Consider the following 19,077-nt stretch of genomic DNA (forward strand, 5'->3'; position numbering starts at 1 on the left):
TAGTCCTTGATTGTGGCTGTCACGATGATGGGCTAAGGATATCAATATTAATTTTCTCTTATAGGATTGCATGCTTCACACTCTCATGTAATATTTCTTTCCTTTCTTCGTCTTTTTGTGAGAGCTTGGACAATCCACTTGTCCCAGCAAGAATACCATGAATACAGCAATGCCATATCGCGATATCGGTCATGAATGATTGATCATTGACATTGTAATGCAAAAGCCATGTGACGTAATCCAGGCGAAAAAATCGCGGGTAAATCAAGAAGAAAGAAGACGACGTTGTCGTTCCCCGAAAAGATCGATCGCGCATTGTTATGTACATATGTAGCCTTGACTGATCTCACCTAGAAACAGCACCACTGCACTTTTGCAACGACATTTACCTTGAGATCGTCGTCTCCCTGACGCTGTCGGAGCTCTGAGATAGAGCCTCCGAGTGTATGTGTGTTGCCGTTAGTAGTCTGGGCTGTTGACCGTCTTTGAAGACTTGGTTCATGCCAACTATATTGGCGTTCACAAGCCGGCCATGGCGACCTCCGCGCGAGCTCCCAAGCGGAAGGAGATCTACAAGTACTCAGCCCCCTGGCGCTTGTACAGTATGAGCTGGAGCATTCGACCTGATAAACGATTTCGTTTAGCGTTGGGCAGCTTCGTAGAAGAATACAGTAATAAGGTAGGAATTCCTGCTGCGAATTTCCTCATCAATCGTATCATTATCAAAGCGACTTTTTTCGAAGCTGCAGCCCATGATTTATTGCATCATGATCATACTGAATCATGAAGGGACTTCAAAAAAATTAATTATGAATGTAGGCTTGGGAGCCACCTTTGGCTAGTTGACGGTGTCGAGTTGTCGATTGTAAGGTATTGGGCCGCAGCCCTTCTCCAACTGGGGTGGGGCTGTGTATGCTGCACCAAAGTCCTGTTGAGGAGAGGCACTAGCTCACTCGATAGGCTCCCACAGCCTTGTTTCAATCCTAAAATATGAACCAATCAATAGAGCTAGAGAGGTTCTGCAAAACGAAAATGCGTACAAACTTTCGCTCTACGTCATGAAGTGCGAAACTTCGCACGAACTTTCGCAACTAACTTTGGATGCGAAACTTGCAGGGAACGCGAAATGAACTTTCGTACTCAAGTAGGAAATTTCGTGAGATCGGGTCATGGCGTACGTGCACTTGGCCCGTGCAAACTACGAAAATGTGCAGAACGCAAAGGTTGTGCGAAAATTCGTACACACTTTCGCAAGGTCTGTCGCGAAACTTCGTTCGAATTTTCGTTTTGCAGAACCTCTCTAATGTGTACAACTTTCTACTTCTGGTCCGTACCTTCCAAGTAGAAGGTGGCACGTGGCATGATGATGTCTGATAATGGTTGCAAGCATTGAGATGGCTGCTCTTTCTACTTACGTGTTGTGTGTGAAACTAGGTAAGCGTAACCAAGAGTGCATACCCCCCCCCCCCCCCCCCCCCCCCCCGGAGTGTGCAACACCTGACCCAGCTCTGCATAGGGTCTTGGTCGAGCGTAATCGGATCTTTGCGTCATAATGCCGTGCACATCTGAGGGGAACCCGGGGAATCGCGGGTACTCTCGGATCAAAAAACAACGGTGCCCTGCCTCGAGACCGGCCTTGCGCTGGTGTGGAGTGTACGCATGACATCAGAAGATCCGACTACGCTGGGCCAAGACCCTATGCAGAGCTGGATCAGGCGTTGCACACTCTGGGGGATTATGCACTCTTGCCGGCAGAGCTTTCTAGCAGTTGTAGCGATTTGTTGCAACTGGGACTTTCAGCTCTAGCGATCCTCGGGCATCACTCCCTACTCAAGAATGTTCTCATCCTGGTGATGGACTATGCCTGAACTTTTGCTGAAGAGAAGGGTATTTTCGCAGTGGAGAGACCATTGGGTGTGTGTGTTTAGACCGATCAACCTGTCTCTAATCTGAACTCTATTTCTATGAAACAAGCAATACAGTTCCACCTGCTTTTGGCGGTCGACCCGAACAGTACTACTGCCAGGCGCCGAAGAAAAAGCAAGCCAGAATTTCCAGAAATATACGCAGTGACTCCACTGCGGATAAAAATAAAAAAACGGCCTAGGCTAGGAGGCTGACCCCCCCCCCCAGTTCTTCGGCAGTTCTGTAGGGCTTGGAAGTGATGACGTCTAAAGCGTATGACAGTGAAGTTTCTAGCACCACTGGTTCCGTTGCTATGCACACACGCAGTACGTGTTGATGCAGTTTTCGGTGCCGTCTTGCATTATTCACATCGGTATGCAGCGTGATTTAATCTTCAGGCTTCTCAAAAGGCGTCAAGCGTATCTCCGTTTCGTTGTTTGATTTTTCATCGGCATGTGCTGAATGGTGATCTCTCTCTTGTTGTTCAATGCTGCAGTGTCAGATTGTTTCGCTCGACGAGGAGACCGGGTCCTTCTCCGTGAACAGCACGTTTGAGCATCCTTACCCGACGACGAAGATTGTGTGGATTCCCGATCCGGTAGGTGCACTCCATGTGCGGCGTTCGTAAGCAAAGTCCAACCCCCTGTGCTGATGTATACGCACACTATTGCCATGAAGGTGCTAGAGGTCCGTACAAGGCCTGGCTCGTGTATTACTACCTCCGTTGTCGCTGCATTTCACTATCCTCGTATTGTCTGGTTTCTACAAGGTACCTATGTTTATGAACCCAGAGTCACAACCTTACACTTGGGTCTGTTTTTCTAGCATTGTCGTGAAGCTGTGTAAATCTTCGATCTTATTTCGGGGGAAATTATCACTGCATGCACTCTGCGTTCTGCCTATCTGCCTGTGTTAGTCCATGGTGCGTACATAAATCAGTCTTGTATTTCTATCTACTCTTGCCTAAAAAAGACCATGATTGAGAAACAGAGGGTACCAGGTTCAAGTCCTGCTTGGAAGCGGAAGGATTTTTTCCAGCCGTGCTGCGACCCACAGTTAATTGGGAACTCGTGGCCTGGCACGAGGAAAACATGGATGCAGTGAATGGGATTTTGGGTCTTTGACCACATGCTGGTGAGCTGATCTACTCACCTCCCACCGCTTTAGGAGCTGCATCTGCGCCTTGATCCTTGAAGGGTGGTGGCGTTCCTACGGATGCGGAAAACTCGGCCTCAATATAGAGAAACAGAGTCTCACGCGAACCGTGATTTTTTTTTGTTTTTTGCCTAAACATCTTGCCCTGTTCACAGCATAGTAGCTATCCTGATCTTCTGGCTACTACCGGTGACTACCTCCGGCTTTGGCGCGTCCAGGATGATGGCGAGACCAAGCTTGAGTGCTTCTTGAACAATGTAAGTGTTGAACTCCCATAGCTGCCTTTGGTTAGTACCAAGAGTACATAACCCCCATCCCCAGGAGTGTGCAACTCCTACATACCCTGCTGCCCCGTCAGAATTTCAGGTTGACGTCATTTTTTATGATGCAATACTTATGCCACCGGTGATTTAGGATATTTGTACGGGGTATCAGCGCATCACGTGTTTCCTTGAACTGGTTTGTACAGGATCAAATGGGGCTTTGTCCACCACGGGTTCAGGACACATCTAAGGCTGTGTTTACATGAGGCGTTTCAACCCGGGTTGAGTTCGACCCGGGTCAGATTTCAACCCGCCATGCACACAAAATCAATGGCGCGTTCACATGACGCATTGTGCTTGACCCGGGTTGATTTCAACCCTCCCCTCAAGGGGAGGGTTGAAATCAACCCGGGTCAAGAAAATCGTACAAACGTACTTCTGTGCGTATCTCGCGCCAGGTTTGAACAGCACTGCACAAAAAGTGCACATGCAAATTTCGCGCGAACGGATTCACGTGACCATGCAGGACTCTAGAAGTAGACTTTTGGCGGCATATCAGTATTTGACCCGGGTCAACTGTCTTCATGTAAACGTTCACCTCTTTTGTCTATCGTACAGACTTTCAACCCGGGCTGAACTCGACCCGGGTGGAAATTTCTCATGTAAACACAGCCTAATAATACGTGTAAAGTGCTTATTCCATGGGGACAGCACCCATAGTGGAGTTGCGCACTCCTAGTGGGTCATGTACTCTCGTTAGTCCTCACACCAATGACGAGATACTCTACAGTCCATTTCAAAGCTATAGACGCGCCGTGTTTTTGAAATATTTCAATTTGGCTGAAACTTTTTGAGAATAGTTTTCGGAATATTGCTCAGGTCCGCTCCACAATCACTCTCATATAGTTTCTACACGATTGGATAACAGACGCCCAATTTGGAAAAATTTATGCACAAAGTGATCACAGATTTTATGTGGTATAGATGCTGGCATAACGGTTTTCGCCTAGGTACGCGTCTATAGTTTTGAAATGGACTGTAATTTCAGAAATTTTAGGTGCTCAATATTTTCGATATGAGGGCAAAAGGCCAGGTTAGGTGAACAGAAATCTGAGGTGCAGAGAAGCAGTTCCCTATTGGATTATGTGTGTAAGTGTTTGTTCGGTGTATTGAAAATTTAGGTACGAAACAGATGCACCGAAAGTACCGAAAATAAAAGTACACCGAAAATTTGTGAAATACAGTAGGTTGAAGAAGACTTGCATTGGGGAAACGACGAGGGGAGACACAAAAAGACGTTCCGACTACATATTGAAACAGGACTGAGAAAAAGAGAATGTGAAACTGGGTGTGAAAGAGAGGCATGTGCCGAACTGTTGTCTTGGCAACCTATCTCAGGAATCCACCGTATGTACAGTGCTACTCAATGAAATCCAGTCTCGCGTCACTCAAGTTTGCGCCTTGCACAATTTGGCAGACCAGTGTTCGCAGGTCTAGGGCTACGCACTGCCTGGCGTGTACTTGAGTGACGCGACTGGATTTCATTGAGTAGCACTGTACTTGTATCCGGGTCATGCAGGCATGGTAGCCAATGCTGCTAACATTAACAGTCCACCAAACACAAGTCACTCTTGTTCCGGATCCTGTGCCCTTGCGCACGCCGATGAATCGCATCGAAGTGACCACTCTATTGCACGTGTGTGTGTGTGTGTGCGTGTGTGTGTGTGTGTGTGTGTGTGCATGCGTGCATGTATGTTTCTCACCCTGGTCCCGTACAGAACAAATCGTCGGATTACTGCGCACCGCTGACATCATTTGACTGGAACGAGGTCGACCCGAACTTGATTGGAACGTCCAGTATTGACACAACTTGCACGATATGGTCGCTGGAGGTTAGATGTAGATCCAGGTTGCTGTGATGTGTGTGTGTGGGGGGGGGGGGGGGGGGGCTGGATCCACGCTCCCAACTGTTTGGCAATTTTGTATGGCAATTTCAGGTTCAATAAATATGCACTGTGTGCGAGAGGATATACTGGACGCCTAATTCCAATTTACACCCATGGGGGGGGGGGGGGGGTTCTGTGATGGTTAATTTCCCATTACGAAACAACCATAGAATTGCCTGGCTGAAGCCAGCATAAATGAAGCCTTGAGAAGCTGTGTAGCGCCCAGGTGCTGTTGAGTTTCTGGCTGTGAGCCGGGCTTATGCTATCTCATTCTTGTCGACTGTTGTTGTTACAGACGGGGCAAGTGGTGGGTCAGACTCCGTCCATCCGTGGCTCAGTGCTCACTCAGCTTATAGCTCATGATAAGGAGGTGAGATCATGTGTGATTTGGGAGCACTGGCGCATGTCCCAGCCAATTGTACATCACTCTTTGAGCAGTAAACCGTTGCGCATTGCCAGATGGTGCATCCCCTGTGACTGTCAAGCTTGCAACCTTGGTGAAATTTATTTTAACCCTGCCCACTGTGTCACCTTTGCTTTTCTGTGTGCGGCTGGAATCATTTCCCGGTGCGGTTTTGACCAATAGAAGTAGCCCCGTGTACATATAGAACTGTGGCTTGGGAAGAACCTTGGCTCCCGATACCAATTTCGTTCAGTTTTGTCAAGTTCGCATTGTCCTTTCAAGTATGCTGTTCGGCAATACTTGGCTTTCAGGGTCTCCGACTGAAGCATTCTTGTCATGGATTGCAGTTGTAGGGCTTATCGGGTGTTAGCGGCCGTCGTGAGTTCCCTTCGGGAACAGACACGATAATTTACACTTTTTTTTAACTATTTTTACTGCAGTTGTAAGTGTTGCGATGTGGTACTGGATGTTGGGTGTTTTTGCAGGTTTTTGATATTACATTCAGTCGCTCCCGTGCTGGCCGGGACATCTTTGCGTCCGTCGGCGGTGACGGTTCCGTCCGCATGTTTGACCTCAGGTAGGCATGCGGCATGTGAACGATACTCACCTCCTGTATTGTGATAATGCAGAATTCTTGTAATTGTGGAGAAACAGGTCCCGAATCCATAATTTTGAGATTTTAGAATTGGGTTTTGAGCCTTTTTCGCCCAAACTGAGGTTTCGAAACCTATTTTTACTAACGTTTTTCTAATCTTATATTGATGAACTGTACAATGTCATGTAGTTGTTTTTATCATCATCAGTTGTATGTTGTGCATATGCTGTCCAGGCATTTGGAGCACTCGACTATCATGTATGAGGACTACAACCATCGGCCGCTGCTGCGAATCGCATGGAATCGCCAGGATGCCAACTACTTGGCTGCATTCTGTCTGGAGAGCGAGGAGGTATGGTCATGCTTGTGTTGACAGCGACTTGCTTCTAGCTCCGATCAAAATCGATAAACGGGTATGGTGGTGACCTATCAGAGTAGGGGGGGGGGGGGGGGGCTAGAACCCTGGGCATGCATATGGTTATGCATTCAGTTCCTGTGGAAATACCGTACCATGCCGTCCTGGTCCCTTTCAAAGCATGTTGTCAGGCGGACAGCTGCTGACGATTATCTTGATGCTGTGTGTGCATGCACGTGCGTGTGTGCTTTCTCGCCAGGTTGTGATACTGGACATTCGTGTGCCTTGCATGCCGTTGGCACGACTGCGTAATCACCGGGCGCCCGTCAATGGCATCACCTGGGCTCCACAGTCATCTTGTCATATCTGCACTGCTGGTACGTCTATGCTGCTTCGCTGCAGTACTTATGCTGTGAGGTGTTGGTTGGCACCTTTTTTTCTTCAATAAAGTGGGTCATCTAAGAGCATTCAAGCTGATGATTAAAAATAGGCGTTCTGACGTAGAAGTAGGGCAGGTCATGGTTTTGAATCGTTCCGTCTGATGTCGTCCGTAGAAAGTTGCATATGAGTGCAGGCAGGCAGGACTGACAGACAACAGCAGTGCAACGAGTACAGCTGTCACAGACCCAGAGCTCATGTTTATGTTATGACTCTGGTGTGGTCTATTTTGCCTGCACAAACTCTAGTGTACGAAATGGAGGTAGCGACTTCGGCGATATTTTAAAAAAAAAGTGTGTGCTGCTCCGTGAGTCAGTCGCATGTCAAGTCAAGATGGCAAGAAATGTATGAGCTCGCACGCTGGGAGCAACACACACTGTCACAATTTCAATGTGTTCTTATGATTACAACTTGTACTATATGCATGGTGTCTTGCACCTGTTTCCCGTTTAATGCCCGCCCTGGGGTGGTACAAGTCAACTCTCCTTTCAGAATATTCAATCTGAGAGGTTCACTCCGTAGATTATGTGGCAGTACAAGCTTGGCATGTTGCATACCTTGTCCACGCTGCTTTCTTTGAGGGTGCCAAGTGGGTTTCCCTTTGGGATGAATCGGTTCCGTTATTTCTCAATTGACTTCGGGTACTCAACTGGTGAAATTACGAGGTTCCGTCATCAGTTTCAGACAACCATACCGGTAGTATCTTAGCACGCAGACTTTGACGATCTAGTGCACTTCTGCACGAGTACCGGTAGTCTCTTCTGTGTTTAGCACAGCAACTGAACTGGTTAGAATCACACCATCTGACCATCCTCACCTGGCAATTGGCATTCCCTGGAGTGTAATTTTTGGGGGTATTATTAAAAACTGATAGACCTATGTTTTGTGTAGAATTCGGTTTGGCCTTACACTTTCGGTACCGTACTTGTGGCTCGATGAACGGTCGGTTCCAGTGCCAGTTCTTTATCCGAACCGTTCATGCCAAGTGTCTCGACTCTCCAGCTGCCGTCCGCTGCGTCATGGACTATGTTGATCACATCGTTGTTCTGTGTGTGTGTGTGTGTGTGTGTGTGTGTGTGTGCGTGTGTGTGTGTGTGTGTGTGTGTGTGTGTGCGTGTGTGTGCATGTGTGTGCGTGTGTTTTGACATTACTTCTGCAAACGGCGCTACACTGTAGGTGACGATCGTCAAGCTCTGATCTGGGACATCCAGCTGATGCCTAACCCTATTGATGCACCGATGCTCTCTTACTCAGCGGGTGGTGCAGTCAACCAGGTGCAGTGGAGCGCAACGCACTCCGATTGGATCGGTATCTGCTACGACAACAACTTGGAAATCCTACGCGTATAGGTGGCACTACGAAAAACCCATGTGACCTGTTCACCACGTACTAAAATAGTACAATTTGCGGTGATGTCTATGATCCATAGGTCATGTGACCTATACCGCACGTACTCCATAGTACGATTTGCTGTGATGTCTATGATGCATAGGTTCAACCACCTGCTCACCGGTCTACTCACTGTCGACACCCATGAAAAAACACCTCTATAGGATAGAGGAACCATAGGTCAGCCAGGTATCCGGCACTAGTCCACAATTCTATGCCACTGGCACTGGCCGCTGAAAACTACTCACGAGCACGCTTGAAATGTCCTAGTGCTCGTTGTACATACAATGTATGCTTGTATCGCCATAGCAAACTATCGCCATAGCAAACACAATGGTTGAAACTAGGTGCCATTCTAGCACTTGGTAATTCATGAAACACATTATCAACCTATCCTAGCACCGTTGACCTCGTCCTTGTCCCTATTGCTCACACATGCATGCTGCCATTTAGCACTGAGCCACACTGTACAAATGACCTTCTACTGATTATTTTCCTCTGCTCTTTTTTGCATGTGTTGAGGCTGCTGCAGTGTCAGCTTTGGCCCGCACTACCAGCTGATGCGCTTTGTTGTTGTTGTTGTTGTTGTTGTTGTTGGCGGTGAGGGTTATGATTAGGTATGTCATGCTCGTCAACCTGGACTTGCTCCGTACCCTATGCATACGCATAGTTTGTCTCCCTTTCTCAGAACGTGTACATATGCTGCGCAGTTGCCGCATCTCTCTCTCTCTCTTTCAGCCCTTGCTTATTGCCCCAGGTTTTACTCGACGCTGCATATTATGTCTATTTCATACTCTGGCCTGAGTGCAATTCTCAGTGTTATGTTATTCGTTGCTTGCAAGGTAGCATGCTGGTTTGCCATTGCAGCTCCTCCGGCACTTGAGATCCATGTTCTTTGTCTGGTGCTCTGCGTGCAGTGGTTTGTTTTTCTCTGAGATAATAACTTCTCGATGCTACATATCTTAGTTCGTTTAGCTCCCTCCGTTATTGACCTACATTGCATATGTAGGGCTGCATACCGTGCTTGTACCCCGCATTCACACACTTGGATCTTGCACATGCACACACATGCGCGCGTGAACACTCGCTGGCATTTGCACGCATTCTCTCTCTCTCTCTCTCTCTCTCTCTCTCTCTCTCTCCTTCCCTGTCTCTCTCTTGTAGTTTCTAATCTCTCTCCGTCCTAATGACTGTTATCCTACATTGACGAGCAACACTGTATTCTTGGGCCAAGAGCAACTCTTGGTGTGTAACGTTATGTGTGTGTGTGTGTGTGTGTGTGTGTGTGTGTGTGTGCGTGTGTGTGTCGGCGTGCTCAGGTCTCCGATATTTCAGTGCGTACATCTCTCGGTCCACACCAAGCGGCTGGTGTACCGTGCTATCGTCCTTCCTGCTCTTCTCTACGGTGCGGAGACATGGCCCATCAAAGCGGGTCATATTCGCCGACTCAACACCTTTCACCATCAGTGTATTCGCACAATTCTCGGTATCTCTCGTCGTGAGCAATGTGAGGAGAGATTGTCGTCAGCATCGCTGAGTGAGCTGGCAGGGGTGGACGTCGACATGGCCGATGTGATCAGGAAGCACTGCTTGCGGTGGCTTGGTCATGTTGCACGGATGAAGGAGACCCGGCTGCCCAAGCAGATGCTGTTCGGCGAACTGCCCTGCAAACGCCCGCAACATGGTCCCAAGAAGCGCTGGCGGGATGTTGTGTCCTCGGACTTTGCTGTCATCGGTTTGCCTGAAGCGGACTGGTATGACACAGCGCAGGAGAGATCCACCTGGTTTCAGTGTTGTCGACAGAGGGTCGAGAAGGAAGCCCCAGACATCCCGTGCCCCAGCTACCGCTGTGACAGAGTGTTCCGTCGTCCTGGTGACCTCAAGCGGCATGCGCCATACTGCAGATTTTGAGTTAAGAGCCTCAGCGTGAGGAAGCCATCGCTATCATTGCTACGGCAATGGGCGTTCAAGGTTCAAGGTGTGTGTGTGTGTGTGCCCCCCCCCCCCCCCCCCCTCCAATTTCACTTCAAGGTACCAGTGCATCTCTAGTGTCTGCTTCTATCAAAGCAGTGTGCTGTCTATACTGGTTACCCCAGCAAGTGTAGGGTGTGCATAGGTAACTTTCTTGGCCGTTTTATGCCGATGTACTCCGTGTGGTGTAGACCAGGTGTGTATTGGTGGTCGATTCACAAGGCTTCGCCAGTTGTGTGGATTAGACAGATATCTGGGGCAAGTCTTGATCTGTCTCATTCAGATCTTGTTCGCTATCGTTGCTATAAGAGAAAATCTGTGGGTACACATCCAGTGCATTTGCAGATTTGCGTGCTTCTCTTGCGACGGGCGTATACCGGTACATGGTACATGGTGTGTGTGTGTGTGTGTGTGTGTGTGTGTGTGTGTGTGTGTGTGCGTGTGTGTGTGTGTGCACAAGTTGCTATGGCTTCTGCCGTAGCATTGCTATCATCGCCTGTGGCGATGGGCGTCAAAGGTGTGTGTGCGTGTGTGTGTGTGTGTGTGTTCGATTGCGTGGAGGCAGGATGATTTCGGACTACTAGTCATGCAAGAGTACATAAAGGTTTATGTACTCTTGGTAGATCTACAGAAAGTCAAGCCAGGAAGGGAGTCGAAAACGGCTCCCACTCCAACTCCAAGCCCTCGTTCTGCATCCGTGCTCGCGAATAGCACTGGATGCAAAGTCTGCATGCATGTACTGCGCGAGTACGGGAGAGTTGGTAGACGATGGTACGATATCAGGGAGTCGTAAAATACCGTATTTTACGACTCCCTGGTAGATATCCACTCTGCGATGCCAGTGGCCCATTGATTGGTAGACTCTGCGTGCTGCGCTGGGCATATGGGCTGATGATGGTCACTGAATGCATGTCCGGTCCACAGTACACCCTGCTGCTGGGGATCAGGAGTGGCACAGGAAACAGGGTCATCGTACAGTCAGCGATACGAGTGTGGTTTGCTGATCTTTCGCTTTCAAAGATTGCATGTAACTCTGGCAAGTTCTTTCTCAGAGATCCCATCTTTCTTCTCTTCTCTCACTGCCAGCTGTTAGCATTTGGTAGCAGCACCTCAAGTGGTGTATGCTGTGTGCCGGAAGCTGTCAAATTATGCTGCTGACTCCGGAATAAAGAAAGGTGAGGACCATTTGTACGAATGCTCATTTTCTCCCAAGTACAATGTACTCAATTTCACGGCATTTAATTATGCCCACATCGTGTCGAACAATTTACACAGATCGCGATTGCAGTATTTTACAGCCGGCATCAGTGTTATGTTTACAAACACTTGCGTCTTACTCATCTTCGAATATAAATCGCACTGTGTGTACTCTACATTGACACTCACAATTTCAGCTAGCATTTTGAAGTACAAATGCAAATTCTACGAATGAAAGTGCCTGTATTACTGTACCTAGTGTACTGCGCTTAGTGGTCAACAAGGTACATGTATTGACCTCAATGCGTTTCGACGATCAAGAGGTGTCTTGAGCAAGTCGTGGAATGCACTATCCCCCCCCCCCTATTAATTTTAAAAGTAGGATTTACCATGACGTTAATCCCATTTTCTACACTTATGACATTCATAATATATTATTAATAAATTATAATGTACAATAATACTATAGTTCGCGTAGTAGAACACCCTATGAACTAATACTAAAAAATACACACACATCCACATACGTTTTAACCAGCGTCCACTCCGCTTCTGTCTTGCAGACATCACTCAGGGTCGTTAACATCAGACACTGAATTTCCTTCTTTTTATTTACAATGCTGTTGGGTACCGAAGAATGGGAGGGGGGGGGGGGGGGGATCAGCATCGTAGTATGAATGGGAGGGGGGGGGGGTGGATCAGCATTGTAGTAGCCTCTTATTTTTCATGTACCGTAAAGTATCGTTGATCCGCCCCCCTCTCTAATTCCCGCCCCCTGTCGAATTTCTTCCTGTGAAGTGACGTCGACGTATACAACGAAATACGATGTTGAACCGACGCATGTACTGCTGTACACAATACGTGCGAGTGCAGATGAAAATTTCCACAATCCAGCATTCCAGGTCTGATCTTCTGCTTTGTTGTACACTTGAACGACTTGATCCAATTCCCGCCCCCTGCCGAAAAACGAGCTGGGAAGCGACACGGCGTGGGGGCGGATCAACGGTACTTTACGGTATCACAGTTCACGTGCAGTCGAGACGCCCCACTATGCTGAGCTTGGTGGGTACCGGGCCTGTTTATTTCCGGCACCCAATGGCACTGTCCATGCGTACCCGTGCATTCTGGATCAGCGCGAGATCATATATTTATAGAAACCTAGCCAATCCACAACCAACGGACACTGATTTGGTTTTTTTGACAGAAACATTTTTCTCCAGAATTCATCAGTGACTACTTCTGGTAGATGATAGGGAATGAACGACGCAGCTCATGGCAGCAGGAAAGAGAGCTTCCGCAGGTGGAGAAAGCAGTAGCAAGCCGCGAGAGCCAGCTAAATGGTGCGAGAAACAGCAGAAATCATTAAAAAAAATAGTACCGTATTTCTCGAATAAGAGCCCAAGGCTGTATGGAAACTCTGGCTGTATCATTGATGCATTGATGACCGTGCAGTGTGGTGTGGTGCCATGGTCTCGTCAGCTTAATATAGTTTGTTCAGTTCTTGAGATGCAGACATCCAGCCATCAAGTTTCGCAGTTGAACACATGCAGCAGGATGACAGGCACACCATCAGCTACCTGGACTTGTCTATATCTGCTAGTGATGGTGCTGTAAAGTGCCCGGGAGATACTTGTCAAGCCAAGTCATAGTGGTGTCTATTTGTCTTACGAGTCATCGTTGCCATTGCAAGCAAAGCGATCAGCCGCCCAAGAATAATTCAGGCATACACACAAAAGAAAGTCCTTCAACGAATTCCAGCAAATACAGTGGAGAGAAAAAGGTAGAATAGGTAATTACCGACAACAGCTACCCACAGCACACCATCTAAACAGCCAAACACCATGGCTGTATTCCACGCATACCACGCTGAGAGCATGCGCGCACAGCCATCCTCGACGTACCATTTGCAATTGATACCGTTTGACTCGTAGTGTTCGCCGTACTCCCCTTTTGTTGAGCAAAGACGTGCGTGTAGTGCTCCAATCCAATCAGTCGTTAAAGGACGTATTGGTGCTATCATTCTTGTCTCGCCCTACCTGCCCCAGACAAGTAGAATTGACGCTGAAGGCCAGTTGAGTGTTGTGTGTGCGTATGATGTTCGTCTGCAATGTGTTAAATGTTTGCCTCAGGATGTCAGCTACTCAATGTTGTACTGTAAAGCGATAAACTTTTGCGGCGCGCAAAGTTTGCGTTTTCATGAATTGGGCTGGTTCACGATGAGAAACTTTGGCGGTTTTATCTCTTCATTTGGATCTGTTACAGTCTACAATCAATGTACAGAGCATTTTGCGGCGATTTATATTCGCGAATGTGTGATTCATGTCGAAGCTCGAGTCGGAGGCGATGGCTATGTTTCCGTGGAAGCCTCGCTTGTATCGTCGCTACATCGATGATTGTCTGGTAGTATGGTGTCATGGTCTTGTCAAGTTGATGGAGTTCGTGCAGTACTTGAGCAGCAGACACCCAGACATACGCTTCACAGTAGAACACACCCAGCAGAATGTCTCGCACACAGTCAGCTACCTCGACTTGTCTATCTCTGTGGCGAGTGGTGTTGTGCAGTGGGAGTTGTTCGTTAAGCCCAGTCATAGTGGTGTCCATCTATCGTACGAGTCTTCATTGCCATTGGGGGTGAAGCGTTCGGTTGCCCAGGAGCAGTTTCGGCGCGCAAATAGCAACGCGTCAACCGACAGGGGGAGGGAGCGGGGAGAGAAGAAGATCGAGACATTACTACGAGACAACGACTACCCACAACACGCTATTCAAGCAGCCAAGCACCATGCAAGCACACCAAGACCATCATCCACCAGACAACGACAACAATCGTACACATCCATCATCAAACTGCCCTTCGTCAATGATCGTTTGGCACGTGATGTTCGTCGTACGGTGAGGTCTTTCAGTAAGGATGTGCGTGTGGTGTTCCAGTCCGGTCGGTCACTAAGGGACATGTTGGTATCGTCATCATTGTCCCGTCCTGAATGCCCGAAGGAAGTGTATAAGAAGAGAAGAGGGAGGGGGCGACCAGTTGAATGTCGTGCATGTGATGCTGGTATGGAGAGTGGTCAGTGTTTGTCTCAGGATGTTATCTACTCGATGTTATGTGCACTTTGCGCCGAGGAGTACGTTGGCGAGACCGAGCGAACTGCAAGGAAGAGATTTGAGGAGCATTGCAGAGAGGCCAAAGCGCAAGCGCTGGAGACGCCATGGGGAGAACACTATGCAGAACACCACCCACAACAAGCAATCACATCTACACCCATCACCAACGCATCAATTCTCGCCAAGCAGTCGTCCCTTGTGAATCGTCGTATACGTGAAGCAATGTTCATTCGTGATAAACGCCCAAGTGTTAACAGGGATCGTGGCTGGAGACTGCTGGACACAGTGTGAAATTATTGTGTTAGATGCTGGTGTTGTAAATTGTGGTAGACTGTGATGTTGCGAATATATTATGATAATATGTGATATTTGATGTTTATGTGTGCTAGCTGGTTATATGGTTATATGGTTATATGGTTATATAGTGCTTAGCAAATAGTTGTCGTCATCTTTGTCTTCACACCCATGGACCCAACTACATTGATGCTTTGCATTCTATTCTCCATGTCACTAACACATATTCACACTTACAGACACAGCTCTCCACTTGGCTCCTTCACTTTCTACCAACACACTTCACCATTGCTGCTGGTAACCACACTTCTCGTGCTTTCCCTTCACATCGCACTAACACATATTCACACTTACAGACACAGCTCTCCACTGGTCTCTTTCGCTCCTTCCCTTTTTACCAACACACTTCACCATTGCTGCTACCCTTCACACATACAAAGATTTCCAGCACTACCGCACCACACAGCATATATACTCGTTTCAGTTTTTGTTGGCTTTAGTTGAATGGTTTTCTTTTTCACCCTGAAGATGGGCCATGCCCGAAAATTTGGTGCATTCAATTTATATCTAATATTATTTGTTTTTTTTGGAAGTGAAGTGAACATATGCAGCGAAGAGACCGTAGTTGGAGAGTTTGAAGTGAGGTACTCTATAATGTGTGAATGGCTGCAATGGAGTCTGCGAGTGCTTAGAAAAGAATGTGTGATGGTCGCGAAAATAGTGAAATTTAATCTCTAGCGTAAGTTTCTCACTTTACAGTACTCATTGTGTGCTGATCAGTGAGACAGAGAGAAGTGTTCGTAGGCAGGTTGAGTAGCATTGTAGAGAGACCAGAGCACTACATACTCCGTGACAAGTACACTGTGCACTGCACCACCTGCATGACACGAGCACCGCAATACCTCGGAGTTCGCGCTTCCTCCGACGTTCGGAGCACACACTTTCTTTACTAATTACCGCCGATGTCGGAACATCTTATCTCGTACCGCAATGCCTGTCACTAATTCTACAATTCTCTCCACCGAGTCATCCGTTGCCAATCGCCATAGTCGTGAACCAATGTTCATTTGTGATAGGCATCCGTCTGTAACACAGGGACTGTGGCCGGAGGCGGCTGAGCAAGTTGTGAAGTGCATATGTGCAGTGTTTGGTCAGACTGTAGGTGTTGGCACTACGTGTATAGCATTGTCCTTTTGTTTTCAGCACATGGCTCCGTTATCCCCCATGTGTGGGCTCTACGGCCATATGTAATTCTGGTGCCATGACTGTTCATGTCTGTAGGTAGACAATTTAAGCCCCCCCCCCCCCCGTACACATACGCGTGCGTGCGTGAGCGCTCACACCCCCTACTGTTGAAACTTGAAACATACATCACCTGCACTTAGTTATTCATTACATCCGAACTCTCATATCCACACCAGGATGCTAGTCTTTACAGTGTTTGCTTCTCACCATGCTTCTATAAGTACATTAGGACACCTAAGGGTCTAAGGGTGGGTCTGATCTACTCACCTCCCACTGCTTAGGAGCTGCGTCTGCGCCTTGATCCTAGAGGGTGGTGGCGTTCCTGCCTTGATCCTAGAGGGTGGTGGCGTTCCTGCCTTGATCCTAGAGGGTGGTGGCGTTCCTGCAGATAAGGAAAACTCGGCCTCCAGCCTAGTCTCACGCGATCAGTGAATTTTTTTAAATGATTTTTTCTATAAGTGCCTTTTGTCGTCTATTTCTATAGTTTTTCCTCCCTGATGATGGGTCCGGCCCAGAAATTTGCTGAAGTGTACTTCAGTAGGTCTGTTGTTCACTGTGCAGTGAAGAGGCCGTTTGGGAGATCGAGAAGTTATAAATGTCTGCCCGTTATTCATGCGCGCGACAAGGAAATGCCATGGGGAAAAGCCTGGGAAGACCGCCACTTGACCAAGTAGTTGGCCACGTTTCCTCGTCCCGGACGGCACGCTTCCAGTCAAAACAGCTCGGACAAGGTGACCACTTGCTCGGTGATACGACCGACGGCCACCCGTCCACAATCACTCTGCAGTCTGCACCATGCGCATCAATGCAGGACGTGTATGGAGGTGGCATGGCAGCTCTGGCCCGGCACACGTGAGACTCCCGGCCAGCAGTCATGCTTGATCATGGTCATTGATGCAGGGATACGCACCTATCTGCCTATGCTTTTTTCGCACTGTAAATAGCATAATTATATTTGCAGTGCGATATACTGCATGTAGGACCGCCTCACCAAGGTGACCACTGTTTTTTTCCAGTCCCCAGTTGAGATGTACAGCTTCTTATGTCGCAGAAGCCAAAATTGAAACTCAAAAGGTTATGATGTGAAACTGAATTGTGCCCGCGTAGTCGTTGTAGTTGTCGCGCAACCTATCTGCGCGATTCCGCATGATTCTCAAACTGCTGCCTCGACCCAGGAACGAAGCGTTGATTTGCCACTGTCAGCACCTGCGCGGTAGCTAGCTACATATATGTAGCTACTACTAAGCTAGCTAAGTACACGCACACAGGCGTTAAGCGCACCACCGAGCGTGGATCGAAGACGCTTTTGGTATGTTCTAGAAAAAGAGGTCTACTTTTGGATATTCCTGCCATATACCGTAATGTCGCGTGCATAAGCCGGATTTGTGCATAAGCCTGTCTCGTGTAGAAGCATGAAATCTGCAACAGCTTTTCGCGTACACGCCTGTCGCATGCATAAGCCGGGCCAGTACACGAGACGCGCCACGTGTCGCGTGCGTAAGCCGGGCTACTACGCAAGACTGCTGAGCGCGCCTTTTACATGTTCATGTTTGCATGGTACCGTACACTTGCACACGCGGAAAACGTGGGAAGATGCGGAAATCAACACCAGCTGCGCTCGACGGCCATGCAGCACTCTTCAAGCTTCAAACTTACCTTTCCCATGGCATTTTCCGTCTTGTCCCTTGGCAAGTTGAAAAAAAATCCCGTTGGAAAATGTTGGTTTTGACGTCCAAAAGTCAGCAGTTTGCGCATACAAGCCTGGTCATTGAGTGGTGCTTGTCATATAAGCCTGTCTCGTGTATAACTATAAGCCTGTCTTGTGTACAAGCCTGACTCCATCACCGGCTTATAGGCATATAAGCCCCGGCTAATGCACGCGACATTACGGTACTTGCAGATCTGTGTCGAAATCCGAATCCCGGGGATCTTTGCGGGCTGCAATGGCCATGATTGATGTCAAAGCGCATGCTTCCTGTCACTAGCATGCCAGTGCAAACGAAGTTCCGCAATATCGCGCTGCAGCAGTCAGCAGTTTTGTGCAGAAAAGGCATTTTGTTGACTTTTGAAGTTGAACCTTTGAGTCGACTTCCTGAGTGAGTGATAACAATCTCGGACAAAATTGTCTTTTCACCGGTGGTCTTCCGAAGGCGATATCTTTGAATTCGAGGGGAGCAGCTCGGAGTTTCTCCGCGGTGCGTTATTTGTTGTACTTCACCGGATAGCCGTACGGGTTTGACAAGTTGAACCAATCCCCCGCTGTCCAATTAATTTACCTCATCTTCCTTGACGAATTTCCCAGTATATGCAGAAGGTAAGGAAGACCAGAGCTTCGCGTTCGATGCAAGTGTTGCATATTGGTGGTTGTTGGCATGCTCATCGAGTCTCTTCCCTTGCGCTTCCTGGACTTGTCGTTTGTTCGACGAAGAAAGCACGAAGCGCAAGCGTCTCGAACGTACGGGAAATCCGGACATATGGTTTCCTGCTGGATCAAATGCCAGTTTCAATGCAGGCGATATAATTATAATAATGATACCTGGGATGATTTGGCCGGCCAATGAGGAGGCGGTTATCGTGATCGCTTTACTTCCTGGCGTCCATCCGTAATCGTTCCAGGAATTTGTTTTGGTGTTCCAATTGCAGTCCCCGTAGTACTAGTAGTAGTGCGAGTACGGTAAAGCCAAGTGGGAATTTTCCGATTTGAAAGCAGCTTTTGTACTGTAGTATGCTTGAGTGGGGCTTAGGTAAAGAACTCATTAGTTAGGAACAATAATTATTATGATGATGCAGGGCTACGAAGTTGCAACATATCATGTGTT

The 19,077-nt window shown here is 48.0% G+C and overlaps 3 protein-coding genes across 5 annotated transcripts in view; all 3 read left to right on the forward strand.

The window, feature by feature from the left end:
- The first annotated feature begins 320 nt into the window (after positions 1–320).
- Positions 321–9,656, forward strand: LOC135822850 (DDB1- and CUL4-associated factor 7-like). The gene is made up of 9 exons (XM_065335685.1): positions 321–679; positions 2,402–2,503; positions 3,216–3,317; positions 5,102–5,215; positions 5,565–5,639; positions 6,158–6,249; positions 6,502–6,619; positions 6,882–6,999; positions 8,237–9,656. The coding sequence occupies exons 1-9, from the start codon at positions 533–535 to the stop codon at positions 8,407–8,409; spliced, it is 1,041 nt and encodes a 346-aa protein (XP_065191757.1). The 5' UTR covers positions 321–532; the 3' UTR covers positions 8,410–9,656.
- Positions 9,657–11,435: 1,779 nt separating this feature from the next.
- Positions 11,436–19,077, forward strand: part of LOC135822853 (WD repeat and FYVE domain-containing protein 3-like) — a 58,439-nt gene continuing 50,797 nt past the window's right edge. For 2 of the 3 annotated variants that reach the window (XM_065335687.1, XM_065335689.1), the window contains exon 1: positions 18,337–18,572. The gene's annotated coding sequence lies outside the window, so the exon portion shown is untranslated. Of the gene's footprint in view, positions 11,596–18,336; positions 18,573–19,077 lie in introns of those variants that run through there. The other variant, XM_065335688.1, reaches the window with a different exon arrangement.
- LOC135823033 (uncharacterized) lies at positions 13,961–15,010 on the forward strand. Its single transcript, XM_065335866.1, has one exon. The coding sequence runs from the start codon at positions 13,961–13,963 to the stop codon at positions 15,008–15,010; it is 1,050 nt and encodes a 349-aa protein (XP_065191938.1).

The sequence above is a fragment of the Sycon ciliatum genome, chromosome 8 (genome assembly GCF_964019385.1).
Source record: "Sycon ciliatum chromosome 8, ocSycCili1.1, whole genome shotgun sequence".
NCBI classification, from domain to species: Eukaryota; Metazoa; Porifera; class Calcarea; order Leucosolenida; family Sycettidae; genus Sycon; species Sycon ciliatum.